Source organism: Ranitomeya variabilis, chromosome 4 (assembly GCF_051348905.1).
Source record: "Ranitomeya variabilis isolate aRanVar5 chromosome 4, aRanVar5.hap1, whole genome shotgun sequence".
Classification (NCBI taxonomy): domain Eukaryota; kingdom Metazoa; phylum Chordata; class Amphibia; order Anura; family Dendrobatidae; genus Ranitomeya; species Ranitomeya variabilis.
The window spans coordinates 674957086-674968595 of NC_135235.1; the positions used below are offsets into that span (position 1 = coordinate 674957086).

At 49.0% G+C, this 11510-nt stretch overlaps 1 protein-coding gene and 1 long non-coding RNA gene across 2 annotated transcripts; both read left to right on the top strand.

The window, feature by feature from the left end:
- The first annotated feature begins 797 nt into the window (after positions 1–797).
- Positions 798–1323, top strand: LOC143769295 (uncharacterized). The gene is made up of 3 exons (XR_013214330.1): positions 798–825; positions 910–951; positions 1179–1323. It is a non-coding gene; the product is annotated as an uncharacterized LOC143769295 (long non-coding RNA).
- A 5245-nt stretch (positions 1324–6568) lies between these two features.
- On the top strand, positions 6569–9073 carry LOC143768207 (C3a anaphylatoxin chemotactic receptor-like). The gene is made up of 2 exons (XM_077256900.1): positions 6569–6642; positions 6714–9073. Exons 1-2 carry the CDS (start codon positions 6569–6571, stop codon positions 7747–7749), a joined length of 1110 nt encoding a protein of 369 aa, XP_077113015.1. The 3' UTR covers positions 7750–9073.
- Positions 9074–11510: the final 2437 nt, after the last annotated feature.

Here is an 11510-nt window from a genome sequence, read left to right on the forward strand (position 1 = left end):
AAGGGTCTCAATAAAGAGTATGATCTGATGGCATTTGTATAAATTTATTTGTATGTTATTGTTTGTAGGCATTAATACCATTTTCTCTATTCCTCCAGAGTCGCCTCTATTGATCTCCGGACACCGCTTTGCACAAATATAGACCTGCACGTTTATCACCTCTCTATTCTGCCTTACAGTGTCCTCCAAGAATTAGTCTCCGTCATCTCCTCATCTTATAAGTGCACCCCGGTACCTTCCACCTGTATAATACTAATGGTCCCCTATGTCACAGTAGATTCCCTGCCTCGTCACCATAATCGTTATAATCTCCTCATATCCAATCATTTTCAGTCTCACCCGTTCTTAATACTCATATCCATCCCATTTACACTATTACACTGAGGAGATACGCCCACATATTTGCCCCCTTTGCAGTATTCGCGCACCGCATTACACAATCGTGGAACGCACTTCCATGTTGTTCCTTACTAGCGGTGGAATGCATCTAGAGACACGCCTACTGTATGAGTCACTTCCGCCCATGCGCAGAGCGATCCGGTCCTCTTACAGGTAACCGGAACTATACACCGGCCATGTCCTTCATAAACAGGACATGGCCTCCTCCTCGTGCTCACATTACAGCGGTGGACGCCGCAGCAGCACTCGGGACACAGGTACTTTATATGCCACATACTTTATCCACGCTAGCGCGCTCTGCTCCTGTGACATTATACACTTACTTTCATTAAGGCCATGTCTTAATCTCCACATATACTTCTATGCAGGCTATGTCCCTCCCTCCATTGGAATTCCTTCCTTATTTATTTCTTGCTATCATTACTGGTAAGATCAAGACATTTTTTCCATATCACTTTGGCCTCATTTATAGGCACCCTAAAACCACCATCACGATTATTTTTTCTGTAGGCTTACACAGCCGTCTCTCACCACTACATATCCCTCTATACGGTATGTTTTTTCATATATGATATGTTGTATTATGCCTTGAGAAGTGCTTTTTCCTCCTTATGGTTTTTCTATATTGATCTGATATTTAGCCACCAAGGATCTGTATGAGCTTATCCTTTGATTTGTTCTTGTATATACTTTGTTTTTTCTCTTTATTTTTTTCCTTTTGCCGTTATCCCATTCATGTAGTTTTTGACATACTGTATATGCTTGTTTGCACCTTACAGTTATTGATGAAGGTCCCGGCCTGGGACCGAAACGTCTTGTTATACTTTGGGATCAATAGATCTACTCTAAATATTTCACCGCTAAGTTGAGTGCCGGGTTATACTTTATTCATTACTGTATAATGGCCACACAATGCTCCATACTGTATAATGGCTACACATGATGCTCCATACTGTAAAATGGCCACACAGTGCTGCATACTGTATAATGGCCACACATGATGCTCAATACTGTATAATGGCCACACATGATGCTCAATACTGTAAAATGGCCACACTGTGCTTCATACTGTATAATGGCCACACATGATGCTCCATACTGTATAATGGGCACACATAATGCTCCATACTGTATAATGGTCACACAGTGCGTCACACTCTATAACGGCCACACATGATGCTCAATACTGTATAATGGCCCCACCTGATTCTCCATACTGTATGAAGGCCACACATGATGCTTAACACTGTATAATGGCTACACATGATGTTGCGTACAGTATAATGGCCCCATATGATGCTCATTACTGTATAATGGCCACACAATGCTCCATACTGTATAATGGACACACATGATGCTCCATACTGTATAATGGCCACACATGATGCTGCGCACAGTATAATGGCCCCACATGATGCTCCATACAGTATAATGGCCCTGCATGATGCTCCATACAGTATATTGGCCACACAGTGCTCCATACTGTATAATGGCCACACATGATGCTCCATACACATGATGCTCCGCTCGGTAAAACCCCATACACATGTGGCTCCTCTCCATATACCTCGTACACACGCAGCTCTGCTCCGTACACCTCGTACACACGCGGCTCTGCTCCGTACACCTCCTACAAACGCGGCTCTGCTCTGCATACCTTGTACACACGCGGCTCCGCTCCGTACACCTCGTACACACGGCTCCTCTCCGTACACCTCATACACATGCGGCTCCACTCCGTACACCTCGTACACAGGCGGCTCCGCTCCGTACACCTTGTACACAAGCAGCTTCGCTCGATACACCTCGTACACACGGGGCTCTGATCCGTACACCTCGTACACACGCGGCTGCGCTCTGTACACCTTATACACACGCGGTTCCGCCCTGTACACCTCGTACACACGCGGTTCCGCACCATACACTTCATACACACGCGGATCCACTCAGTACACCTCGTTCACATGCGGCTCCTCTCCGTACACCTCGTACACATGTGGATCCGCTCCGTACACTTCGTACACAGGCGGATCCACTCTGTACACCTCGTACACAGGCGGATCCGCTCCGTACACCTCGAACGCACGCGGCTCCACTCCGTACACCTCGTACAGACGCGGAACCGCACCGTACACCTCGTACACACACGGCTCCGCTCTGTACACCTCGTACACACGAGGGTCCGCACCGTACACCAAGTACACACGGCTCCATTCTGTATGCCTCGTACACACGCGGCTCCGCTCCACACACACGCGGCGCCGATCCGTACACCTCGTACACACGCGGCTGCGCTCTGTACACATTATTCACACGCGGCTCCGCTCCATACACCTCGCACACACGCGGCTCCGCTCCATACACCTCGTACACAAGCGGCTCCGCATCGTACACCTCGTACACACGCGGCTCCTCTCCGTACACCTCGTACACACGCGGATCCTCTCCGTACACCTCGTACACATACGGCTCCGCTCCGTACACCTCGTACAGACGGCTCCTCTCCGTACACCTCGTACACACACGGCTCTGCTCCATACACCTCGTACACACACGGCTCTGCTCCGTACACCTCATACACACACGGCTTTGCTACATCCACACTGTAAACCCCTCCTGACCCCACACATAAACTTCCCCTCATCCGGCACCATGACAACCAGCACAGCAGAGTCCTACAAACACTGAGGCTCCTGATCATGTGACCCCTGACTCCTCCCTCCTGTGACCTCATCACAGGTCCTGTGTGCACAAAGCAGCCATTCGAAGTTTCCCGACGACTCTTAGCAACCAGTCAGTGAATCACAGTCAGTGCAGTGTGGAACAAGTAATGTCCCTGTGACCGCGAGGAGACTGTCAAAATCGGGACAGCCTCGCTGGATCTGGGACAGTTGGGAGGTCTGGGCAACTGTGTGCTGCCTCTACCCCTGTGCGCTACATGCCTGGGGCCCCTGTGTGCTGCCTGTGCCCTATGCGCTGTCTGGGGCCCCGTGTATGCTTCCTGGGGCACCTGTGTGCTGCCTGGGGCTCCTGTGTGCTGCCAGGGGCCCTGTGCACTGCCTGGGTGCCCTGTGCGCTGCCTGGGGCCCCTGTGCGCTGCCTGGGGCCCCTGTGCGCTGCCTGGGGCTCCTGTGTGCTGCCAGGGGCCCTGTATGCTGCCTGGGGCCCCTGTGTACTGTCTGGGGCTCCCTGTGCTGTCTCTGCCACCCTGTGCACTGCCTGGGGCCCCTGTGTGCTGCTTGGGGCCCTGTGTGCTTCCAGGGGTCCTGTGCACTACCTGGGGCCCCCATGTGCTGCCTAGGGCCCTGTGTGCTGCTTGCGACCCTATTTGCTGTCTCTGCACCCGGTGTGCTGCCTGGGGCCCCGTGTGCTTTATGGGGCCATGTGTGCTCCCTGGGGCCCCATGTGGTGCCTGGGGCTCTGTGGGCCATGGTAACCCTGGGTTTATTCTGGGTGGGGGGTATAATCTGGCCTAGGCCACTGTGACCCCGGGTATATTCTGGGCGGGGGGTATAATCTGGCCTAGGCCACTGTAACCCCGGGCATATTCTGGGCGGGGGGTATAATCTGGCCTAGGCCACTGTAACCCCGGGTGTATTCTGGGTGGGGGGTATAATCTGGCCTAGGCCACTGTAAACCCGGGTATATTCTGGTCGGGGGGTATAATGTGGCCTTGGCCATTGTAACCCTGGTTATATTCTGGGCGGGGGGTATAATCTGGCCTAGGCCACTGTAAACCAGGGTATATTCTGGTCGGGGTGTATAATCTGGCCTAGGCCACTGTAAACCAGGGTATATTCTGGGCGGGGGGTATAATCTGGCCGGTTACACCGGGATCCATCTCTAGTCCCACCTGTCCCGGATACAGCGGATAGTCCTGGATTTGGGTTTACCCCCGGCAGTCTCAGGCGTCTGCTGAATGTCCCTCACTGCCAGCGCCCCTCTGACAACTCCTCCTGCCGGGGGGAGAAAAGGGTAATGGGCGTGGCCAGAATGTGCATGGTCCACCTCTCTACCTGGGAGGTGTCTGGATGTACGGCTATATGTATTACAGATTAATAATAAATATATAATCATTTTATTTATATAGCGCCAACATATTCCGCAGTGCTTTACACATTATAGAGGGGACTTGTACAGACAATAGACATTACAGCATAACAAATCACAGTTTGAAATAGATACCAGGAGGAGTGAGGGCCCTGCTCGCAAGCTTACAATCTATGAGGAAAAGGGGAGACATGAGAGGTGGATGGTAACAATTGCTTTAGTTATTTGGACCAGCCATAGTGTAAGGCTCGGGTGTTCATGTAAAGCTGCATGAACCAGTTAACTGCCTAAGTATGTAGCAGTACAGACACAGAGGCTATTAACTGCATAAAATGTATGAGAACATGATGCGAAGAACCTGATTATGTTTGTTTTTTTATTAATAGGCCACACAGGGATAATTGGGTTGAGGCGGTAGGCCAATCTGAACAAATGAGTTTTTAGGGCATGCTTAAAACTGTGGGGATTGGGGATTAATCGTATTAACCTAGGTACTGCATTCCAAAGAATCGGCGCAGAAGGTGTAAAGTCTTGGAGACGGGAGTGGGAGGTTCTGATTATTGAGGATGCTAACCTGAGGTCATTAGCGGAGCGGAGGGCACGGGTAGGGTGGTAGACTGAGACCAGGGAGGAGATGTAGGGTGGTGGTGAGCCATGGAGTGCTTTGTGGATGAGGGTAGTAGTTTTGTACTGGATTCTGGAGTGGACGGGTAGCCAGTGTAATGACTGGCACAAGGTAGAGGCATCGGTGTAACGGTTGGTGAGGAATATGATCCTGGCTGCAGCATTCAGGACAGATTGGAGCGGGGAGAGTTTGGTAAGAGGGAGGCCGATTAGTAGAGAGTTACAATAGTCCAGACGAGAATGAATAAGTGAGACAGTAAGAGTTTTTGCAGAGTCGAAAGTAAGAAAAGAGCAAATTCTAGAAATGTTTTTGAGATGCAGATAAGAAGAGCGAGCCAGTGATTGGATGTGGGGGGTGAATGAAAGCTCGGAATCAAGGATGACCCCAAGGCAGCGGGCATGTTGCTTTGGAGTAATGGTGGAACCACACACGGAGATGGCAACGTCAGGCAAAGGTAGGTTAGTAGAGGGAGAGAACACGAGGAGTTCAGTTTTTGACAGGTTCAGTTTCAGATAGAGGGAGGACATGTTAGAGACAGCGGTAAGACAATCACTGGTGTTTTCTAAAAAGGTCGGCGTGATAACAGGAGAAGAGGTGTATAATTGGGTGTCATCAGCATGGAGATGGTACTGGAACCCAAATCTACTTATTGTTTGTCCAATAGGGGCAGTGTACAAAGAGAAGAGGAGGGGGCCTAGGACTGATCCTTGAGGAACCCCAACAGTAAGGGGAAGGTGAGAGGAGGAGGAACCAGCAAAACATACAGTGAAGGATCGGTCAGAGAGATAGGAGGAGAACCAGGAGAGAACGGTGTCCTTGAGGCCGATGGAGCGGAGCATAGTGAGGAGGAGCTGATGATCCACAGTATCGAATGCTGCGGAGAGATCCAAGAGAATTAGCATGGAGTAGTGACCATTAGATTTAGCTGTTAGTAGGTCATTAGAGACTTTAGTGAGGGCAGTTTCAGTAGAGTGTAAAGAGCGGAAGCCAGATTGAAGAGGGTCGAGAAGAGAGTTATCTGAGAGATAGCGGGTAAGAGGGTGAGAGGCCGAAAGAGGAGGTTAGAGATAAAAGGTGAGAAACAGATGGGGAGAGGGGAGAAGCAATGGGGATGTTGAAATCACCCGTGATAAGGGTGGAGGCGTCACAGGAGAGAAAGTGTGGAAGCCAGGTGGCAAAGTGATCCAGGAACTGATGAGGGGCCGGGAGGACGATACACCACCGCCACTCGCATGGAGAAGGGGACGTAGAGTCTGACAGCATGGACTTCAAAGGAAGGGAAGACAAGTGAGGGTACTTGGGGGATAACTTGGAAGGTACATTTGGGTGAAAGGAGCAGACCAACGCCTCCACCTGCTCTGTTGTCTGATCTTGGGGTATGAGAAAAATATGTAGTCCGCCATATGAGAGAGCAGCAGCAGCGGTGGTGTCTGACTGCTGGATCCAGGTTTCAGTAAGAGCCAGGAGATTAAGAGAGTTAGAAAGGAAGAAGTCATGAATGAAGGAGAGATTAGCCTTATTACCTTCCTACAGTGTGACCCCACTGTGATGTCAGCCCCGTCCTCCAGGTACAAGGGAGAAACTGATGGGACTATAAACTCTTCATTCCCCTAATGTCTGCCCTATTCTGTCTCCTCAGGTCACCTGGCAGATACGACGAGAGATATTATTATTATTTTAATTATAATAAGATTCTAAAGAAGTCGTCCATTACATTATACAGCATTGTTTTTGCTCTCGGGATTATCGGTAATGGATTAGTCATCTGGATTGCCGGATTCAGGATGAAGAACACAATCAGTGCCGTGTGGTTCCTCCACCTGGCCATCGCGGACTTCCTGTGCTGCTCATCTCTCCCCTTGAGAATTGCTGACTGGGCTGAAGATTACTCACCCCAGACACATTTTGCATATTGTATAGTGAACATGTTTCTGTTTAATGTGAACATGAGCGCCAGTGTTCTCCTCCTGACGGCCATGAGTACTGACCGCTGGGTGTCCGTCATGTGGCCATTCTGGGCCAAAGTCCATAGATCTCGTAACCTGGTGAGAATCAGTGCAGCGATCATCTGGGGACTGAGCGTCACTGTGGCCGGTGCTGTGTATTATGTGTATACATACCATGTAGGTGCTCTACGTGAATGGTGTATATATTATTATTACACATCTCCTTATAACGGAGAGTTACATGAGACCACTCAGTGGATCAGATTCATTATAATGTGTGTGATCCCATTTCTCATCATCGTCACCTCTTATGTCACCATTTTCTACAAACTTAGAAAAAGTAAGAGATCCCAGAGATCTCAGAGATCCTCCAGGATCATCACCGCTGTTATATCGTGTTTCTTCATCTGCTGGTTTCCATATTACATCTGGCCACTAATAGACTTGTATTATAGAGATTACATAATATCCTATTTTGAAGATTACAATCTAATCTTAATCTATTATTGGTATAACATGACATACCATATAGTAAACGCTATCACTACCAGCCTGGCTTGTCTGAACAGCTGCCTGAATCCGATCATTTATGTGTTCCTGACAGCGGATTTCCAGCACGGTTTCCTCAGCTCCATCCCCTCCAGGCTAGAAAGAGCCTTCGGTGACCATCCTAATGACCTGGGCAGAGAGCGAGGAGACGCAGGAGACACTCACCCTGCTGCTGTGTAATGGATATTCCTGGGATCTCCTCTATGTCACACCTCTTAACCCCTTGGAGACTGGGATATTTTTCAAGTTTCTTCCTTTTTCCTTTCCAAAAATCATAAAACATTATTTTCCCATGAAGGACTGATTGTTGCAGGCGGAAAAGTAATAATGAAAGTCTCCCTTCATGTTACCACATAATGTGCTGAAAAATGGGTGAAAAATAATCCCAAGTGAAGTGAAATAGTGAAAAACAAATTGTAATTCCGCCATAATAATAAAGTGACCCAGTAGATCACATCAATTAACCCCTTCACCACTTTGGGTGTTTCTGTTTTTTGCCCCATAACTTTGTTATTGTCCGTCACTATGGCCGTGTGAGGGCTTGTTTTTTGCAGGACAGGTTGCACTTTTGATTGACGCCATTGGTTTTGCTATATAATGTACTGAAAAATGGGAAAAAAAATCAAACTGCGGCGAAATTGCAAAAAAAAGTGTAGTTCCACAATTTTTTTTTTATTTTTTTTTTACTATGTTCACCAAATGCTAAAACTGACCTGCCATGATGATTCTCCAGGTCATTATGAGCATGCAGAAACCAAACATGTACACCAGGTCGCACTGGCCCACCAGAACATTCTCCAGTGGGCCCAGGCACTGACATCTGCTGGCATACAGGGCCGGCAGCTGCAGAGGGCCCCCGCTGCCTCAGGGGCCACAGCCAGTGGCGTGTCACTAATAACGGCACACCACACAGCTGCTATGGGGCCTGTCAGGGGGTCTGCCCAGCACCAGCAACAGAGGAGGAGCAGTGGGAGGCAGGAGCCGGCTGCTGGCTAAAGCTTGTGCCCACTGCTAAAGAGAAATGAGCTCATGGGCGTGGAGTGCAGTGAATATTCATTTCACTTTAAAGGGAACCTGTCACCTGAATTTGGCGGGTCCTTTTTTGGGTCATATGGGCGGTGTTTTTGGGTCTTTTATTAACCCCTTTCTTTCCCGCTGGTCGCGAAGTTGACTTGACGTTGATTCGCTTTCCTCCCTAGTTAACGTGTGCGCAAAGCAATCTTGCCTTGCGCACACACAGAATGCTTTGCCCAACTGCGGGCAAAGCCGAAAACCATTAGTGCGCATGCGCCAGCGCACTATATCCCGGAACACAGCGAAATAATGACAACCCAAAACATCCAAATGACCCTGATCAAAAGTTCACATACCCCATTTCTTATTACCATGTATTCCCCCTCTAACATTAATGACAGCTTGAAGTACTGCATATGCATGTACATACAGTATACAGTGTGTGTGTATTTATTATATATGTATACTGCATGTGCGCAGTATATTGTGTAAATATATATGCATAAACCGTATATGTATGTGAGCATACTGTATATAAACTGAACGTTTCTGTGTGTATATACTTTATATATGTGTATGTGTCTGTATACAGTATATATAGTATATTGTGTATGTTTCTATATGTATAAAGTATATATAATGTGTACATGTATAGTGTATATCTGTGTATATGTGCTGCATATATAGTTCTGTAATTGTAGAGTCGCCATAATAGGGATCAGCAGTTAATGTCTGTGCTTTACATTAGGGCCTGTTCACACTGTCTTTACTGCGCCCGGTGGGTTCTGCCTGAATCCTGCATAGAGCTATAGATTGCAATGACAGGAATGGAGTTCAAGTTCATTCCACATGTGATGTTTTTTTTCTGAACGTGTCCGTCTGTCCCAACAGCTACAGAAAAGTGGACACTAGAAGAAAAACACAAACTGAGACTCTAAGAAAATACATCAGATGGCCAATTTCTGAAAAAAACAAACAAATGGAATTCATTTATGTGAATCCTATTTTAGGGGGATTCAGGCAGAGCCCCCGGATGCACTGCAGAAGCTCAGTGTGAACAGAGCCTAATATACTATTGTGTGGAATAGTGCAGTCTATACTATTCCATGCTGTCCCAGTGCAGCAGCCAGACACAGACACCGGCCAGACACGGACACCGGCCAGAGACGGACATCGGCCAGACACGGACACATGCCAGACAGGGACACCGGCCAGACAGGGACACCGACCAGACACGGACACATGCCAGACAGGGACACCGGCCAGACAGGGACACCGACCAGACACGCACACCGGCCAGACACGGACACATGCCAGACATGGACACCGGCCAGACACAGACACCGGCCAGACACATACACCGGCCAGATACTGACAGCGGCCAGACACGGACACCGGCAAGACAAGGACCGCGGCCAGATACAGACAGCAGTTAGACACGGACACCGGCCAGACACGGACACCGGCCAGACATGGACGCCGGCCAGACACAGACACTGGCCAGATACGGACAGGGGCCAGACACAGAAACTGGCCAGACACGGACACCGGCCAGAAGACACTTTTTCATAAATCTGTTGCTGTGGTCTTTCAGCGTTTGTTTCCCTAGTTAAATGAATAGGAAACAAAACTGCAAGTGAAAAGGCTGCAAAAAAAGCAGAATATTTCCTGCCAACACTGTAGATCGATCCGCAGCAAAAATGGTGCGTGTGAACAGTGTCTACAGAGGTTTTCTGAGAATGTAAAAATAATTAGCATGAAATGATAAATCCTCCGCGGCTCCAGCACCGATTCTCTGGGGGTCTCTGCCATACTTAGCACTGGGCTGCAGTGGCCTTGTGGCTTCAGGGGTCTTTGCTAGTGTTAGCACTGGGCTGCAGTTGTCTTGTGGCTCTGGGGGTCTCTGCCAGTCTCAGCACTGGGCTGCAGTGGTCTTGTGGCTCCAGGGGTCTCTGCCAGTCTCAGCACTGGGCCGCAGTGGTCTTGTGGCTTTGGGAGTCTCTGTCAGCCTTAGCACTGGGCTGCAATGGTCTTGTGGCTTCGGGAGTCTCTGTCAGTCTTAGCACTGTGCTGCAGTGGTCTTGTGGCTTCGGGAGTCTCTGTCAGTCTTAGCACTGTGCTGCAGTGGTCTTGTCGCTCCGGGAGTCTCTGCCAGTCTTAGCACTGGGCTGTAGGGGTCTTGTGGCTCTAGGGCTCTCCACCAGTCTTAGCATTGGGCTACAATCATCTTTTGGCTGTACCTTATATTATAGCTGCAAAGTGAATAATAACCATCAGGGACCCCGAACCATCGGCCGAGGAGCCAGAGGGGATTTAGCAGAGTAGTTTGGGGTGACATTTTTTTAATCGCTTTTTCTTGTGCCATTTGTGAGGTAGGATGTAGAAAAAGACGTAAAATCTCCTAATGTTTTCTATTATGTGACTATACGGCCCCTTCACACAACCGTGTATCATGTTTTTCACGTATGCCACATGTCCTTTTTTAACCTATGGTGCTGCACTCATGTCCGTGTTTTCCCAGCAGCACAGATGACAAGGACCAATACAAATCTGTGTGTCCGTGTAAACATGCCGTCCGTGTGCCGTATGAGGTGACCACGCATACCAGAATGGGGAATGAGGGGGCCATGCATACCAGGAAAGGGATGAGGGGCCATGCATACCAGGAAAGGGATGAGGGGACCATGCATACCAGGATAGGGATGAGGGGACAACATATGCCAGGATAAGGATCAGGGTGTCATGTATACCAGGATGGTGATGACAATCCCATGCATACCAGGATAGGGATGAGGGGGCCATGCAAACCAGGATAGGAATGATGGGGCCATGCACACCAGGCTGGGGATGAGCGGCCCATGCATACCAGGAAAGGGATGAGGGGGCCATGCATACCAGGATAGGGATGAGGGGGCCATGTATACCAG